Consider the following 19954-nt stretch of genomic DNA (forward strand, 5'->3'; position numbering starts at 1 on the left):
ACTATGCGCCTGTCCAAATCTCTCTCTCTCTCTCTCTCTCTCTCTCTCTCTCTCTCTGATGAATTGCATGATTCAAAATTTTTTTAATCTTAAATACTGTAGCCGTAATTTACTCAATTTGTTGATGGATAGAAATTTTGCAGTGCAGTCTATAGCATGTATTTTTGTGCTGTGTAGTTTTTGTTAGGTATATGACTACAGTAGTCATCTTTAAGAATTTTAATATCTTGTTAGAATGAAGAATTACACTACTTCCACTGGCTTTTAGATTATTCAGTGAACCCATGTATTCTTTTTGTAGTACTATACCATATAGTAATTCTTGTTTTTTTGGAATTTGATTCCCTTTTTATTCTCTCAGAGTATATTTTTATTGTATTTTCAGATTGTGGTGAAAAGTGCCTTAGCTGTTCTGTATATGAGTGTCAGAAGTGTAAGTCTCCATATTTGCTTCAGGATGGTCAGTGTATTGACGAGTGCAGCTCAGATTATCACCCAGACAGTGAAGGAATATGCCTGTACAATACTGAAAAACCACTGTTGCATGTCTTGAAGCCTCTTGCTGTTGAGTATGGCAAGATCTTGGTCCTCAACAGTTCTAACATTAATGTTGAAGATAAGGATACTCCAAGCAACCACCTATCCATAATTCTTGTGAAGAAGCCATCAAATGGAAACCTCTACATTGTTAAAGAAGGGAATAATATTTTAGTTTCTGAGAAGGAAGCTATTTCAGTGGAACACATTATGAAAAATCGACTTTTTTTCAGGCATGAAGAAGACAAACCATTGCATGGAAAAATAACTTTCACTGTTTTTGATGGCCTGTTTCACTCAGAAAAAATGGATCTCTCCATTAATGTCAAGTCACTACATGACCCACAAGTTATATTAAATGAACCGCTAATTGTGTACAAAGGAAAAAGTAAAGCTATAGATACAAAGGTACTAAATATCCATGACCAAGATAACCCAGAAGAGGTTCAGGTAATGATATTAGGGGGACCAAAACATGGACAGCTTTCTTTTCTTAATGAAAATCTAGTGACTTTCAAACTAAGAGACTTGACTGGAGGGCAGATTTTATATATGCATGACAATTCAGATTCAGAGGAAGACACAGTTTTATTTCAGTTGAGTGACGGATATTCTGTCACAAACTTCTTGTTCAGTATATACATCGTAGAAGAAGAGAAGAGTAAACCAGTTTTGGTGAAAAATCTTGGGACCCATGTTTCACCTGGCCAAAGTGTGCAGCTGACACCACACATGCTGAGAGCTTCAGACATAGACTCTGATGATGAGAATCTTTTATATACACTTCTTCCAATGTTACAGAATCCAGGACATGGTAAATGAAGGGTAATGGATTCTCTTGATTTGATATATACTGGAGGTGAACTCTGTTAGCCAGAGCATCATCCAAAATGAAATAGATTTTGAAATTTATTAGAAAAATATAAGTGGTTTGGTGTCTGAGTTCACTGCTAATTCTTCTTTTTTTTTCATAGGCAAACTGAGTTTGGTTATTCCATTACCCCCAGCACCAGATGGGTTTTACAATGATGGCTGGACACAGATGGATGAATCTCATCTTGTAAGACCAGCTACTAGGTAATCAAAATCTTTTCATTTATATTTACTGTACAGTTTCCCCATTAATTTCAGAAGTGTGTATATCACAGATTTGATATTTGCAGCCATCCACAATGTAAAGAAAGTAAAAAAATAAAATTTTAGGTCATAAATACATGCATATATTTGTTTTATCATTGGCTTATAAAAATTCAGTTATAAGTACAAACTCAAAAGAAGTACACACTCATGTCCTTACAGGCTTCAGAAAACATCTTCCTTAGTCAAGAAAAATGTAAACAAAGGTAAAGATGAGTTTATTTGCAAGAGCCTTACATGGCCCACATTACATAGTATAGTATTTCAGCAAAAGTCTATATTATTTACTTCATAATTCATACCTAGTCATTATAAAAATTCAAAATGTCAAGTTTTTGCAAACTTCTGTGTAAACAATGGCACAGATCATGCACAGTGTTGGAAATGTGGATGAAACTAAATATAATTACTGTATGTGGAATATTATTTTTTCATTCACTAACATTAATAATTAAACAACTTTTTATTAAAAAAAATGTGACTTTTTCATAAGTTACAGTTTAATAAAGAACTACAGATTTGTGCCCTTTGATTGGGGGACACCAGCATCTGTAAAAGCATCTGCATGGCAAAGGTCTGTTTAGAATCTTGGATGTTATTCCGAGTTTGTTTTTCAGTTTCACCCAAAGGGAACTGAATGAAGGGCTTGTGTGGTATTTGCATTCTGGTGGTAAGGAAACCAAGGCTGATGAACTCATCTTCTCTGTCACCGACAATTCACATCCTCCAAATATTTTGGGCAATCAGTCATTTATTATCCAAATAGATTCTTTAGTAGACGACACAATGCTTCCAACCCCAGGGACTCAACTTGAAATTACAGTGAGTTGAAATTTTTTTAATAAACTTAAACATTTTCTATTTTTGAAGATTTTGTTGTTGTTTTAAAGAGCATTCATATTTGCAGTATTATTTTTCTCAAGAGTGAAATATATTGTAATTTTATGAATATCTTGTAAATGTAAATGTTGGTAAATTATTTGTATACTTATAACAGGTGCAAGATGGACAGGCTGCACTAATCACTCAAGCTCACTTATCATTTGTTGGAGTTAAATCCCCAGAGCATTTGGTATACACCATAACCCATCCTTTGAGCCCAAATGATGGGTCACTATTTCACATAGATTCCCCTGGACTGGAATTGAGGCAGTTCACACAAGCTGACATTGATGACATGAAGATCATCTATATGCCTCCTTTGGGAGATATGATAATGCAAGAAAAACAGTATAGTTTCAAGTTTTCAGGTAAACAAGGTTATTTTTGTGGAGACAACAAATTATATTGCTTCTCGTTGTGAAAAATCATTCAAGGATCTATGTGGGAGGGAAACATGCAGTATAACCTGTTATACTGATTAGAACCCCCTCTTTGGAAATTTATGACTTTTGTAGTTTATTGTTTTATAATGTGTACCATCTTTAGTTTCAGATCAGTTTACAGGCAAAAGCTATGGGTTGCCTGAACAAAAGTTTACTATCCATGTTGTCCCACAGCTTGGTAGTCATCTCAGTTTCACCAGTGAAAATCCTGAGTTAGTGATCAGGAGTGTGAGTAATTTTTCTTTAATAATTTGCCCTACTTTTCAATCTTATTTGTATTTTATGATGCAGACACCACATGAAAAAATATTTTGAAGTACAGGTACTGTAATGATTATTTGGGGAAACTGTGCTTGACTCATTCTTTCATTTTATATATTCTTAGCATGAAGCAGTACGCTTAGAGCCTGAATTCTTTGCGATTACCAACTCTGAACCTGATGATGAAATAGAATTCATTCTTCTTGAAGGCCCATTCCATGGTACTATCATTAAGGAAATAGATGGCGAGGAATTTACATTTACTGAAGGTAAAGAATATATTACTGTATGGTAAAATTGTTGAATGTTTCGTTCAACTTTTGGTTGATGTTTCATCCTTTATACTGAAGTCTAGGAACCCTCTCGAGTTTAACAATGTATTGGCTTCATTTACTTAATTATTTTGCTGTGGATAATGACTGTCAATCTTGTTTTATTTGAAGTTAGTGCCTGATTTATGTCATAATATACAGAAAAAAATTGACATACAGTACTTATCAGTGTTAATGAGAATTTGTGTGAATCAGTTGTCAGTTATTAGAGTCATTAATATTAAGGCAGCATAGTTTCTATTTTTATTATTATTGTTATTATTATTATTATTATTATTATTATTATTATTATTATTATTATTATTATTATTATTATTATTATTATTATTATTATTATTATTATTACTCCCAATAACAGCGAGTCTTTTATTTCTCATGTCTCGGGTAATCCTTAATAATGTGTTCCTAAATGAAGGTAAAAAGTTGAATCAAGAAAAAGCTGAGATGCAAGAATTAAATATGAAATTTGTTTGTTGATTTCTCATAAATTGAGGAATGTATTGTGGGATTTTGCAGAGGATAGCTTGACTCAAGATGAACTACAGAGATCTCTTATGAAGTACGTTCATGATGGATCTGATTCTACATATGATTACATTGTGTTTGTGGCATTGGGGCTGAGATCAGAAGCATCAACCAGGATATCCATCATCATTCGTCATGAGGATCAGCAGCAACCCATAAGAGGCAGTAATGCTTCTTTCTCCCTGTCACTTTCAGAGTGTAAGACCATTTTTTAGTCAATTCAAGGTGTAGGTTACTCACTGAAATGTAAATGAAAGCTTAAAAGCGTTTATGGTTAATGGTCTCTCCTATGGTTAAAATAAAAGAAAACTAGTTTTATATTTGAGTATGACATAATTTAATATGCAACTATTTCATGCCTGAGTGCTCTTGGGAGCAAGAGTCTGTTATGGAAATTCTTTCTGTGATTGCCAGTTACCTCATATTTTTAATTTTTGTTAAGGTTAAAGCAAATTTCTTAGTGCTCTTTTTCATCTTATGTTATTACAGTATTGAAATACTTGTAGAAAATTATTAGTAATCACAAACTTTCTGTCATAATAGAATAAGGTTATGTGAAGCTTCGCTGGGTAAAAGTAACCCAAGTTTGATTCATCAGATGAAGGACTTTGAAGTTGAATTTACAAATGAAATACAAACTAAAAAGATATCAAATATTAACTAAAACAGTGAGACACCAAACAAGCAGAAAAATATATTTTTTTGTAGCCTTTGAGATAAAAGAAAAACAACAAATAATGTCATATGCTATACTGAGCTTGGTTGTTTATTATAACTTCATTGCTGTATGGTATTCAAATGAATCTGTGGAGAGCTGTATACAGTAGTATTAAATTTCATTGTTTCTTAATCTTTCAGATGAATCAAAGGTGATAACAAGTTGGCATCTTCACTTTACTGATGTTCATTCAAGTGATGATGAATTAGTATATACTCTTACAACACAGTCAGAGTATGGCAACCTTGTCATCACCGAGCCCTCAGGAGCTACAAGAATCATAAATGGAACAGATAAATTTACCCAGGCAGATATAGTTTTTGGCCTTGTTAACTATTCTTCAACAGTAGAAATTGGACCTGAAGACGTAACAGAAAATTTGATTTTCAATGTCACTGATTCCAGCAATAATGTACTTAGCAACCAGGTTAGTTGCCTTGCATTGTCCTTGTCTTATATTTTAACACACAGATGTAGGACTTCAAGCATCATGTTAGCATATACAATACTGTAGAGAGCAAGGAAAATGTCTTATTTTCTGTGACTCAAATGTTTTGAAATCTGCCTTGCAAGTTCTTATTTCTTGAAGCAGAATTTTAACATTCCTGTGGAAGGAAATATGTATTGGGATTGGAAACATATTGATATTTTAGAAACTAGATACTGTATTAATTAAAAGAAATCCACATGAATTTTAAGTTTCTTTGTTATGCTTTCTATCAACTGCATGTAGTAAGTTTTATTTGAATTAGTACCAAGTGTATTGGTATGTGCATTTTCTGTGATTACTAAATACCTGAAAATGTAATGCTTTAAAAACAAAATTATTTTTCATACAACTCCATTAATTAAAATTGGCTTTTGTCTTGCAATGAAAGGGATTCCAGATGCTTTATTCCAAATGAGATTAAATGAAAATGGGTGGATTCAGTAGTTTCAGGGTACTAAAAGAATCCTTTTCCTGTGTTTAATTCCTGAGCTGTGTGAAAGTGGGGCTGTAGGGTCGTGGGAACCCATTATGAGCAATGGGTTTTTATGAAAAAATTAACTTGGTTTTAAAAATTAATTATTTTACATCCAAACACAAATTCCAATTTAATGGGAAAGAATCATGCTACTAAACACCCAAGGTTGGCAAATGACACCTACAAGATCAACTGAAAAGCTCTCTAGGATCGATCTCAAGTTTCAGAACCTATGTTGTCTAGAACAAAAGGGAGTTGTGTCCGAGACGGAAACACTTAATGGCACAGTAACTCAATCTTAGGAATTGTAAGCTCAGAGGTAGAATGTCCACCTTCAGCTTCAAACCCATCAGAAATTGTTGCAGCCATATGACCATAGGGTTCCTTCAGGACCAGTAACATAGTAGGAGGATAGGACTTTAAATATAGTCACTAATTTCAGAGATCATATGTTAGGAATATATATTACTGTAATGGAAATGCAGTTAGAACAAGAAAAGCACTATCCTGTCATTTCATACATCAGGAGGGCGTAGTACAGTTAATATCAAAACTCCCCTGAAAGATTGTGAGAGTAATGATGGTTAACAAACCAGTCCCATTCTTGGTAATGAAGAGTCATTATGAATATTAGATTTTCAGAAACAAAACAAAAACACTATCCGCCATCATTTGATATATAGTCTCAGTACGGCATAGATTTTAGGCCATGTTTGGATGAATTAAGGTTCTTAAATCTCAGGCTGCTGGATCTGAAGGAGGCTAGTTGCAGATAAAATTAGCCAGAGGAGTGTTGGTGCTACTGTAGAAATCCGAATATGTCCTGATGAACAGAACATTCCAAGGGAAGACTCATTTTATCTTGGTGTCACCTGCAACCATATTATTCTTCCTGCAACCAAGAGTGGCATTGATTTTATCTCACTTGTCCTTCTCATGGGGAAATTTTGTAGCTAAGCAACACAGGTTGTTCAGCTTCTTGGCTCTTTGGATCACAAGATTTCCTCGTGATTAAATCATTGGACATGAAACTGATAACTAGTTAATAAAAGAAGACAACAGGGAGGCTGTTTGACTGAGTACCGTTGGTGCTTACTTGTCTAATTTTTTTAAGATGGAGGATCATAAACCCCCTGTATGAATCTGACTCTTGGAGGTCTTGATTCATTTAAGATTGCTATCTAACTAGCAGAAGAATCCAGTCTCTCAGGAAGCCCTTTCTACAAGGACAGAAACTTGTATTTTGTCTCATGTCACATGGATAAAGCAGTTGGAGTGTAACCATACCAAAGACCATTGTGATGGGTTCTAAATGCTATAATTTTCAACCAGCCTAGAACATACCTTCTTGTGCCACTTCCTCCCTTGATGTATGACTAGAAAAAAACTATTGCCTACGCCCTGACAGTGTAGCTGAGCTCTAAGGCAAGGTGTAATCTACACATTGTCCTGGTGAAATTCATAAGCAGGGAAACAATAACCTCATCAGTTTTGCACTTCAACCTCAACCTCAACTTTCTGCCTAATGCCTAGTATCCCCTGATTCACAAAAATGGGAATAAAAGCATAAGAGAGGAGTCAATATGACTATTAGATTTTCAGAAATGAAAGAGAATTATCCCCATCACTTTGTATATAATCATAGGAGGACACAGATTCTAGGCCATTTTGGGATGAATGAAGGTTCTTAAATCTCAGGCTACTGGATCTGAAGGAGGCTAGTTGTAGATGAAATAAGCCAGGGGAGTGCTGCTGCTGCTATGGAAAGCTGAAAATGTTCTGATGGACAAAACAATCCAGAGGATGAATCACTTTGCCTTGCTGGTGTCATCTGTGACCACGTTATCTCTCCTGCAACCAACAGTGGTGTTCCTGCAGTTGACAATTATGTGAATTTATCTTTCTGGCCCCTCTCTTGTGAAAATGCTCATAGCCAAGCAAGATAGGTTGTCCAGCTTCTTGGATTTTTGGATCATTAGATTTCCCCATGGTTATATCATTGGACATGAAATTGACAGCTAAAAAAGACAACAGGGAGGCTGTTTGACTGAGTACAGTCAATGCTGACTTGTCTAATTTTATGAAGATGGAGGATCATAATCTCCCTGTATGAATCAGTTTCTTTTAGGTAGGTCTCGAGGCCTTCAGGATTGCTGTCAAACTAACAAGAGAATCCAATCTCTAAAGAGACCCCTTCTACAAGGACAGAATCTTGGAGTTTGGCTCATGTCAGTTGGATAAAGCAGTTGGTGTGTAACCATACCAAAGACCATTGTGATTGGTTCTAAATGCTATAATTTTCAACCGACCTAGAATATACTCTCTTGTTCCCCCTCCTCTCTTGATGTTTGAGTAGAACAAAGCTACAGCCTACATCATGACAGGGCAGCTGAGCTGTAAGGGGAGGTATAATCTAAATTTTGTCTTGGTGAAACTGATAAGCAAGGGAAACTATGACCTCACCAATTTTGCACTTCTACCTCAACCTCAGCTTGCTGTCCAATGCTCAGTATCCCCTGATTCACAAAAGTGGAAATAAAAGTGTAAGAGAATAAAGGAATCTTAGAAGAGAAAACCAAACAAAGGACTGTGAATTATAGTAGTTCATGTATCACAGACACAAGAAAATTAACTGTGAGATTGTTGGACCCATCCATGCATTGGCATTACTGCCAGAATGCTGTTTTTCTTTTATATGGACTGAAGGGTCAAGGATCCATTTCAGTGCAAGAAGTGGAGTACTGTACTGTAATTAAATGTAAGTACTATAATTACAGTACATATAAAACAAACTGAGGTTTGAGCTTCTAATTGTTTAAAAACCCAATGTGTGCTGTAAACTAAAGTGCAGTTCCAGTTTTTATTAGTAGACCATCCGGACTAAGCCTGATTGAAGGAACCTTTAATATGTTTTCCTGCCTACTTTTATATTGCTGCTAATAGTGTGCTTTCTGAAAAGTTGGGATGGGTAATTTATCCTTTTTTTGTTGGTGAAAGATATCACTTGATATGGTCTATCTACCTTCTATGCTTATTACCCATGGGAAACATGCTGAGTTAACAGTAACTTTGGTTTGGTTGGTCTACCAGTACTGAGTTGAAATAACATTCATTTCAACATTTGTTAAATAAGGTTTGCATACTTTGTGTAAGGCAGTAATGATAATTTTTATACTAATCTGCTATTCAAATTTACAGGTATTGAAAGTATTGATACAAAGTGTAGATAATGAAGCCCCTGAAGTTGGAGTATCAGGACAGTTACTAGTTGATGAAGGCGGAAGTACAGTCATTCCACCTGTCTTCACAGTTACAGATGTGGATTCTCCCGTGTCCAGACTTAATTTCATTATAGATGCTCCTCCCATATTTGGATATATTACAAATGCTTTGTCAGGTTAGTACACTGAATATTCTGATTTTAAAATCCTCAATCTCTCTACCCCTTCCCTCCTGATAGAAGCCAAATTTCCAAACACAAGACAATATTGCCAATAAAGTAGCATATTTCACAGCATCTGAAATGCTCCAACCTCACAGATGCACCCTAACTTTTACTAGCAAAATAAAAAAAAAATGCACCACTTTCATGAGTTGAAGGCTTCACTTGGTTTGTTGCTATGCGCATAAGAGTGCCTCAGTGTATTATTGTCCTTTTTGCAGTTTATATTAACTCCTTTTTTTATGTTTTTTTATTTTTTATGTTCTTTCAAGTTCACTGATTTTGATAGTACTGTATAGGATGTAGCTGTATGCAGCAGTAGAGAATATTATAAATACAGAATAATATTGCATTGCACATTTACACCAAGCGAAAACACTGCACAGACATTACATCCCAAATGAAACAAAATAGAAATACAGTAGAATAAAGATTGAAATCCTCTTAGTACAGATATATTACAAATGAAAAACATTTAATCTTCAAAACCTGAAAGTGTTTTGCACAGTAACATTAAATTTGTAGTTGCACCTATATATTTTTTATCTTTTATACTGTAATTCTTTGGTTTACAATTGTGACTAAGCATAATCTGTACACATCGTTCAGAGGTCATATACAAGAGTTCTGATTACTGTCTAGCAAAGATAACCTCCTTCTTATGTTAGGATAGGCATATGAAAATTTAACATTCGGCCTCTAGGATGCACAGGAAATTTCTGAGAATTATTTATAAAAAAATAGTGTCTTTGATGCTGGGAACACATAGTAAGTACTGCATTGTATTTAAAAAGGTATAGTAGAAAATGATGAAATATTGCAATATGGAGCAAAATTTATAGGGTCATTGCTAACTTAAGTGTATGCTGCACAGATGAACAGTTACATTAGTTTCACAAGGGAAAGGGACACAAATATAGGCTCACACTGTGCGTGGTAATGTGCAAATGAGTTTCAGACCAGGGTGCTTGAACACTATATTAACAAACCTCACACATTGCTCTATAATCTGTGTCCTTAAATTTGAGCCATTTTTATTTGGAGAATCGGTATCTGGGTACATCATTTGGATTAATGACTTTTTTGGTGAAGCCACAAAGTTGAGTGTCAAAAGATTGTAATTTAATTCATCAAAATAATGCATTTGCTTTTCCATGCTGCAAAGTGTGATGATGGTCTTCTCCATGAAATTTTTTCTTGCTAATAAGTCTTGAGTTGCATATTTTTATGGCCACTGTTTACCATATGGGATATCTAGTAACTGACCTTGCTGCCAGTCTACCTCGCTTTATGCCCATAAAGGTTAATTTCTTTAAAACACTGAATTTTTAATATCTTTGTAGATGAAGGCCTAAAACTTCATCTATGGGTGATACAGTAGTTAATGAAAATTACAGTTTTTGGATCCAAAGGTTATGGTCAAATGTATTTTAGAGATTCAAATGTATTTTAGAGATCAAAGGCCAAAATAGGAATGTAACCTTCGCCAGAAGTTTTGAACTATACAGTGTGGAGAAGTTCTATGGGGCATGTGTAAAAGGTCAACTGGTCATTCAACATATACCATAACTTTTGACCTAAATAAGAGAGAGACCATATTTTGGGTATATAGTCTACTAATGAAGCCTGTGTGAAAAATGAGGTAAAGGTCATACATTGAGGTCAAAGGTCCAATAGGAACTTGCCACATTACCTTGGGCATTGTGTTTCACAAACATGTCATGCTTATTATACATCTTGTGTTGCAGCTATTGATTCTGTCCTTGTCATTATTGTTGTTTACGTGAAAAACAAGCATAACTACCAACCTGATGCTGTTCATGATAGACAATTTACACCGCTTTGCTGTCTGCTAATAAATATTTAACTGTAATCTGTTTGCATAAAGATCTTTGAGTAATTGAGATGCATACTTATATTCTATTCTAGATATCTGCCTATTTTGTTTGACCTGGAATAAATTTCAATTATTTATTTCAGAATCTCAGAGTAGAGCAGGAACAACTACATCAGTCTTCAACTTTCCATTACTTGATGTACTTGGAGGAAAAATAAAATATGTTCAGTCACAGCATCGCCATCAGGAACCTGTAGAGGATTCATTTCTTTTCCACATAACAGATGGCACCAATGAATCACCTCTTGAGAGACTGAACATATCAATACAGGTGAAGATATAGTTTATCTGTTAGACATGATTTTGTCATTTTTGTGTCTACCAGGTAATTTTAGATTTGTATTGACAGTATAAATACGTATCTTTAAAAGTATTCATCATTTGTTTTTGGAGTACAGGCAGTCCCCGGTTTACGACGGGGGTTCCGTTTTTACGCCGCGTCGTAAACCGAAAATCGTCGAAAATCGTCGAAAAACCCTAAGAAAACCTTACTTTTAATGCTTTGGGTGTATTGAAAACGATGTAAACTGCATTTTCATTGAGTTTTTCATAAAAAAAACACCAAATTTTGATTATTCTGCCGTTTTGGAGCAAGATGTCTTCCGTCGGATCGGCGCACGACGCATCGTAACCCTGGAACATGCGTCGTAAACCGGGAAATAATTTCTGATGAATATATTTGAAAAGCGTCGTAACCTCAGAACGTCGTAAGCCGGACCCGTTGTAAACCGGGGACTGTCTGTACAGTACAGTAGTTTTATATCCTGTCATTAGATAAGTATGGCCTATTAAATCATATCAAATGCCCTCATTGCAAGCTGCTTATCATTATTATCCCCTATCATGTACAATCCTTAGAGGGTGAACAATTTTGTTTATGTAATTTAAAAGCTTGCATATTATTGTTACATGGATTTCTTTGAAGTGATTGTTTTGGCTGCAATCACTTAATTTTTAGTTTTCTGTAAAAGAAAAATATTGTGCCAGCTTTGTCTGTCCGTCTGCACATTTTTGTCCTTATTTTTTCTGTCTTCCCTCAGATCTTAAAAATTGCTGTGGCTAGAGGGCTGCAAATTGTTATGTTAATCATTCACCCTCCACTCATCAAACATACCAGATTGCAGCCCCCTAACCTCAGTATTTTTTTATTTTAATTAAGGTTAAAGTTACCCATAATTGTGCTTCTGACAACGATATAGAATAGGCCATCACTGGGCCATGGTTAAAGTTTCATGGGTCGTGGTTCATACAGTATGTACTGTTATACCTAGACCACTGAAATATAGATTTATTTCTGGATCGGGGTCCCGTGTCAGCCGGTGAAAAAGTCCATTCAGCACTTATTTCTAGGTAATTCCGTTGCTAGATACCAGAGAAAAGCTAAATGAAACGCTGGAGTTACTACCCCCAGAGCGAGCTCCATTAGATGGAGTCATGTATGGTAAAGGGTGAACGATACAATCACGGAACCCTGCCCTACAGAAATTCCCAAAGTCAAAAGTACCACCGAGAGGTGCCGCTACAAACCCATGCACCACTCGCGGATTGTACACAAAGCATCGCTAGCCGCATTCCATTTTAGCAAGCACTTTTGTTCGCACGTGATTTCGTTGTGCTCCTTATTTTGTGCCTTTTTTGTGCTATTATGGCATCCTCACAAGGTTCTTCTCCATCAAAGTTGAGTACCAGTGTTTGGTTGTTTTTTGGGGCGGTTGAGGCTCCGTATTTCCCTTTAATTTAATAATTAGAGGGATTTATAACGCCCGCCTCGATCTCCTCTCCCGGCCTCACATGACCTTCCTCGGTCTTGGGTTGGCTTGTTATTAATCGTTTTTCACTTGTAACTTTTCATGTTTGGGATGTATTTCCTATTCGTGATGCCTAATTTAAGTGATTTTGATTAATTTAAATTTATTCTGTGTCCCTTTGCTTCGGGAAGTGAGGTTTTGTCGTTTAGGCCACGAGCTTCCCCCTGTGGTTGTATTTATACATATAAAAAAGAGAGCAATAGTAGTGCAGAAGATAAGAGGCAATTTGAAAAGCTATTAGATATGCTACTAGAACATAACATTCAGCAAATAAATCACCTACCAACAAGAAAGGATAATATTTTAGATCTAGTATTTGTGAATGAGGTGAACTATGTTAAAGAAATAATAGTATATAACACGAGTATTTCGGACCATAATGTCATAGAACTAACAGTCCGTTCCAGAACATATGAAAACAAAGAAAAGCAAGAAACGAAAAATGGGAAGGATATGGAAAATACAATTTCTATAGTAAGAATATAAATTGGTCAAAAATAAATGAAGAATTAAACAAAGAATGGGAAAATATATTTGTAAGTGATGATATACAGGTAAATACCGATATATTATATAAAATATTAGAGGAAATAGTGGAAAAATATATACCAAGAAAAAGTAATCATCAGTCACGAATTCCAAGAGACAGAAGGATCTTGTTCCAGAAAATTAGAAAGTGGAAAAAGCTCTTGCAAAAGAAAAGAATGCATGGAAAGTGATGGAACTAAAAAGTAAGATAGAAAATGCAGAACAAAAGATTATACAATCAAAAGAAAATGAAAAAGGGAACCTAGAAGAAATGACACTACAAAATATCAAGCAAAACCCTAAAATTTTTTATTCATATGCAAAAAGATGAATAAAATAAGAGTAGAAATAGGCCCTCTAAGAATTGAAGGGCGATTAACGAATGAAAAAAGGAAATATGTAACATATTAGCAGAAAGATATAAGAGTGAATTTACACCTAGAATTGAAAATGAAGATAATGATACAGAAATAAGAGATGAAAATACTGAATACTTATCAGATATAGATATTACAGAAGCCGATATTGTGCAGGCTATTAATGAAATTAAAAATGGATTAGCAGCAGGACCAGATGGAGTACCTGTCATATTGTTAAAGAAAGTGGTTCATTCAATCGCAAAGCCGCTAGCAATATTATTAAGACAAAGTATAGATACAGGCAAGATTTATGATGAGCATAAATTAGCATATATTACTCCTACTTTCAAAAGTGGTTCAAGACTAGAGGCAAGTAATTATAGGCCTGTGAGTCTGACATCTCATATTATGAAAGTATATGAAAGGGTAATAAAAAAATATAATGAAACATTTAATGAAAAATAGATTGTTCAATATAGGACAACATGGTTTTGTACCGGAAAAAGTACACAAACCCAACTGTTAGTCCACCATGAAAGCATATATAAAAATATGATAAATGAAAAGATACAGATGTGGTTTACCTAGACTTTGCAAAAGCTTTTGACAAGGTAGATCATAATATATTAGCGAAAAAATGAGAAAACATAACATTGTTGACAAAGTAGGAAGATGGATAAAAGAATTTTTGCAAAACAGAAAACAGATAGTGATTGCAAACGATGAGAAATCGGATGAAGCTACGGTAATATCCGGTGTACCACAGAGTGCAGTGTTAGCTGCATTGCTGTTTGTGATTATGATTGCAGACATAGACAGTAATGTTAAGGACTCAGTAGTAAGAAGTTTCGCAGATGACACAAGAATAAGTAGAGAAATTGCTTGTGATGAAGATAGGAACTCGCTACAAAGAGACCTAAATAAAATATATAAATGGGCAGAGATAAATAGGATGGTATTTAACTCTGATAAATTTGAATCAATGAACTATGGTGATAAAGTAGGAATGCTATATGCATATAAAGGACCTAATAATGAGACAATCACAAACAAGGAAGCAGTTAAAGACCTTGGTGTGATGTTGAATAGGAATATGTTATGCAATGATCAAATAGCAATTCTATTGGCAAAATGCAAAAAAAAATGGAATGTTGTTCCGGCACTTCAAAACAAGAAAAGCTGAACACATGATTATGCTTTATAAAACGTACGTACGTAGTCACTTGAATATTGCAATATAATATGGTACCCACACTACCAAAAGGATATTGCACAAATAGAGAGAGTGTACAAAGGTCATTTACAGCTAGAATAGAAGAAGTTAAGGACCTTGACTACTGGGAAAGACTACAATTCTTAAATTTATATAGTCTTGAAAGGAGAAGAGAACGCTACATGGTAATTCAAGCATGGAAACAGATAGAAGGAATTACCGAAAATATCATGGAATTAAAATTATCAAAAAGAGCAAGCAGAGGTAGATTAATAGTGCCAAAAAACTATACCAGGAAAATTAAGGAAAGCACACAGGACATTAATCCACCACGCACCAGCATCGATAATGCAGCGTCTATTCAATGCGCTACCAGCTCATCTGAGGAACATAACAGGAGTGAGCGTAGATGTGTTTAAGAATAAGCTCGACAAATATCTAAGATGCATCCCAGACCATCCAAGACTGGAAGATGCAAAATATACCGGAAGATGCGTTAGCAACTCTCTGTAGACATCAAAGCGCCTCACACTGAGGGACCTGGGGCAACCCGAACGAATTGTAAGGTCTGTAAGGTAAGGTCGGGCCTATTCGCTTCTTATCAATTCTGTATCATGCCTTATTTTTGCCCCTCACTTCTCTTTGCTTCTGGGAATCTTACTTGCATTGGTACTATTAAGATTATTTGTTTAATTTTTACCCTTGTGTTCGGATGCATTTGATATATATTGATATTTATGGATATTTCTTGTTGTCAGAGGGCGGCCATTTCCCTTCACGTCCACATCGTGTTGAGTCTGATCCTCCTCTTATATGTGACTGTTAGCCTGCTATTAGACAACAGATCTTGTACTTCATCAAACAAGCTAATCCTGATTCAGTCCCAAGGGTTCATGATATTAGAGCTGTGGCCACCTCCATTAACTACTTCCATTATATGAATTTCGCGGATCTTACCAAGTACACTGGTTGGAAGTCTCCCTTAGTTTTCAAACGTCACTATTTGAAATCTTTAGAAGCTCTTAAATTCTCAACAGTAGCGGCAGGGAACGTTGTCCCTCCCTCTAGAACCCTTTCTGATTCCTAGTCAATTTCTCCTCCACTGCCTCAGTTCCCCCTTACATTCATCCCAGTCAGGCATACCTTGCACTTGTCCCCTGACCGTGTTATTTGTATAATTGTTATGTTTAAGTATGTTTTATACATTGTCATGTTAAATTTTAATCTCCCACCAGTTCCATTTGTACATTACTTGTAATTATTGCTAGCAATTAAACCTGTTTGGTGGACTTATGGTCTTCATGTTCCCCTAACATTTCCTTGTCTCTTACAGCATAAGAATGATATTTATTTCTCTGTTATTTTTTCACCGGCTGACACGGGACCCCTATCCAGAAAAGGGATTTTGACGAAGGAAAAATCTATTTCTGGGGAGGGGCCCGTGTCACCCGGTGACCCACCCCTGTTTTCTGTTGTCTCCCTCCCATAGTAAACATCATTCTAGTGGGGTGGTGCTTTCATGGAATGCGGCTAGCGATGCTTTGTGTACAATCCGCGAGTGGTGCATGGGTTTGTAGCGGCACCTCTCGGTGGGACTTTTGACTTTGGGAATTTCTGTAGGGCAGGGTTCCGTGATTGTATCGTACACCCTTTACCATACACGACTCCATCTAATGGAGCTCGTTCTGGGGGTAGTAACTCCAGCGTTTCATTTAGCTTTTCTCTGATATCTAGCAACGGAATTACCTAGAAATAAGTGCTGAATGGACTTTTTCACCGGGTGACACGGGCCCCTCCCCAGAAATAGATTTTTCCTTCGTCAAAATCCCTTTTTTGGTTGCCTTGATTATATGCTGTAGTAGCTGTACAGAAAACTCTTTTCTGCTTGTTGGTAAAAGTTTTAATACTCAGCATACAGTAGTAATAATAGTTTTTTTATTTTAGCCCAAGAATGATGAATCGCCTGTAATACTTGGTGAGCAAGTTGTTCTGGAGCAAGGCAAGACAGTTGTTATCACCAATCAATCTCTCTTCATATCAGATTCAGATACTGACAATGAACAGCTCATTATAAAGGTTGTCCAACCTCCTATTCATGGTGAGATTTAAATTGTTTCCCAATAGTTTTAATGATGTTTTATATTCAAAATTTATGGTTAGTAAAGATTGTACAGTTCGTTTACTTATGATATTATAGTGTGTGTGTGTGTGTGTGTGTGTGTGTGTAGGGCTTGAAATTATATGATCATAGAGCAACTTTACATTTGTTTGTTCTTATGTATACTGCAATGCACTTGAATGCTAATTCAGTACCATATTTAATATCAGTAGAAATTGTATTCTTTTTGAGTTAAGATTCACATCTAGAGCTCATTTATCATATCCTCTCCCAGGATAGTTTGGTGCTTCTTGCCCTGAATATCTAAAGAAGTACAGTACTGTATGGGAATAGTGAGCTGAAAATTACAATGCATGTGATTATCCTGAGAGATGCTAAAAAGTTGGAAAAATTTGGAATTGATGTATTGAATTACAGTTTGCAAATTTGCTAACTGGATCAGCTGATAATGTTGAAACCTTCGATTAGATATTAAGCAGATGCATTCACGGTAGAGCATTTGTTAGTAAATTAGACTGAAAGTTTCACAAAACTCCTATGTTGTAAATGTTATTTTAGATAATTAATCTCCCATATTTTTCTTGTGGTTTAATTACAGCATGTTATTCCAGTGTTTATACTTAATTTTGTTGACAGGAGGTTATAAAGTGGTCCAGTGTTGACGTAGATTTATGTAGGAGTTAATTTTCACAGGATAAAAATTGATACAGTTTGTTCCCATGCCTTCAAAGAAGTAATAGATATTGGACGGATAAAATCTTTTTTAAAAGGCTACCTCGAACATAGTACACTTAGGTATTCATTATTCATTACCTGTAATACCAGTGATCATTTTGTTAAGATCAAAGCCAGGATAAAGGACAATGCTTAACACTGAAATTCTTTCATAACTGGTCAAATTTGAGGAATTTGCCCCTCTACCTCTCCTTTCAAAAACTAAAGGCAGTCAGATTCATGTTAATGGCAATTCAAGCCAGTGTTGACATGGTTATTGATGATATAACCAGGGAGCAATTAAACTAGTGAAGAAATCCTGGAGGCTTAACTAATTTTTTTTTTTAGAGAATACCAATATAGTAACACCTCTTGCATGTTAGCTATCTTGAAAGCCTTGTATATTATTATTGACCTTCATTTTGACAAGTTAACTTTTTCTCATTCTTGTGTAATACATTTTTGGTTTGATTTTGTTAATTTTTTAAATACTTTTTCTTTGTACCAAGGAGGAAAGTTGATGGTGAGGTTATTGAGAATTTTAACTGCTATTATTCTTGTTTCTCTTGTAGGTTCCATTCATCGGAAGGCATCCCCAGATGTGTCAATCAAAAAAAGTGAACTCCTTGGTAGAGACCAAAGCTTTACCTTTCAGGATATTATAGATGACCTAATACTTTACTCTCATGATGGATCAAGGGAGCCAGAAGATGTTATGGAAATAATGGTAAGGGTTTGAATGGTTGTACACTGAGCTTATTTCCATTTGACTTTAATCTGTTTTGTTCTTAGGGGAAAACATTTGTTTATGTGGTTGAAATTCTTTGAGAGTTGAGTTACTGATTTTAAAAACAGCTGTCCAGAAAATCTGTCTGCTAACACCTATCTTGGCTGGACAGGAATCAGGCTTCATAGAAAAATGACCTCACTAAACGTCACGTTTATTTTCTGTTGCACGTTATATATATTTATGTCTACTTCCATGGTTGTATTTGTTGAGTGTTGAGGGGAGAGGAGTTAGATGGACCATGGTCTATGGCCCTTTACTCATGAGAAATTTTGTTTTAAGAAAATTGCTTGAACTATTACATTAGGCCTACATGCTACCAAACTGTAAGTTACATGTATCAGTAAGCTTTTCCTGGCATAGAACTACAGTATGGGCCTATGGACTTACACTCCATAAACCCACTCCTGTCTCCTTCCTTTTTATTTAGATAACGATCTTTGAACAGAAATTCATTTATACATAAATGGAAACTATATCAGAATGAAGGAAAGTTATGAAAAATGTATTTATGATATGAATGTCTATCATTGAATCCCAAATGGGCAGGAAAATGAAAGTGGTCACGTAGGGAACAAGAGGACTGCCTAGAGGCTAGGTAGCTTTACTTGGTCAAATACAGTAACACTGTGCCAGCAAGGTGTTAAAGTATGGCAAGTAATAGTTTCCAAGGAATAGTGATTACTGTACCTATTAAAAGAATTATGAAAAAAGTAAAAGTAATATGAAAGCTTGGACAAGCTTAATAAAAGCACAAACTATAAAGCTGGATTACCATAGGGAAGACAAAAAAAATAAGAAATAGAATTCCTGGTGAAACAATAATTTGGTGTGGATATTTGTGAAAACAGGAGCATAATTAGATATAAAAATCATTACTCTAACAGGGTGGACCATAACAGCATAACTTAACATGAAAAAAGATAGGAAACCAGGGTTATTTCTAGGCCAGGAACTTACAAAACAAATATCCACCAAATGTGCGATGGGAAAGGGCATTTAGGGTTGCCATGAACAGCATTACACTTTATAGAACAAACACTGGAATTTATGTGGCAGAAATAATCATAAAGGCCAGAAACCATAAATGTAGCCAAACGTTAGCAAGAATGATAAAAGAAATCAGGAGGTTTATTTGGAAATAGATCAGGTAAACATATTGGAGTCAATATTTGTTGCAGGATGGCTTGAGCTGCTCTGCCTTTGGAGCTTCTTGTGGAAGCTGGTTTATTCGGTCCCAGTGGTTCATGTAAAAAGCAGAGAAATTTTGCTTGACTGAGAGGCACA

The 19954-nt window shown here is 35.4% G+C and overlaps 1 protein-coding gene across 4 annotated transcripts in view; it reads left to right on the forward strand.

The window, feature by feature from the left end:
- Positions 1 to 19954, forward strand: part of LOC136848134 (extracellular matrix organizing protein FRAS1-like) — a 362812-nt gene that overhangs the window by 307440 nt on the left and 35418 nt on the right. For all 4 annotated transcript variants that reach the window (XM_067120402.1, XM_067120399.1, XM_067120401.1 and 1 more), the window contains exons 20-31: positions 386 to 1351; positions 1512 to 1614; positions 2292 to 2496; positions 2672 to 2924; positions 3103 to 3227; positions 3385 to 3529; positions 4109 to 4315; positions 4976 to 5262; positions 8999 to 9197; positions 11223 to 11410; positions 16992 to 17145; positions 18453 to 18607. In XM_067120402.1, the coding sequence (XP_066976503.1) occupies positions 386 to 1351; positions 1512 to 1614; positions 2292 to 2496; positions 2672 to 2924; positions 3103 to 3227; positions 3385 to 3529; positions 4109 to 4315; positions 4976 to 5262; positions 8999 to 9197; positions 11223 to 11410; positions 16992 to 17145; positions 18453 to 18607 (2987 nt within the window). The remainder of the gene's footprint in view (positions 1 to 385; positions 1352 to 1511; positions 1615 to 2291; positions 2497 to 2671; positions 2925 to 3102; positions 3228 to 3384; positions 3530 to 4108; positions 4316 to 4975; positions 5263 to 8998; positions 9198 to 11222; positions 11411 to 16991; positions 17146 to 18452; positions 18608 to 19954) is intronic.

This window comes from Macrobrachium rosenbergii, chromosome 18 (genome assembly GCF_040412425.1).
Source record: "Macrobrachium rosenbergii isolate ZJJX-2024 chromosome 18, ASM4041242v1, whole genome shotgun sequence".
NCBI lineage: Eukaryota > Metazoa > Arthropoda > Malacostraca > Decapoda > Palaemonidae > Macrobrachium > Macrobrachium rosenbergii.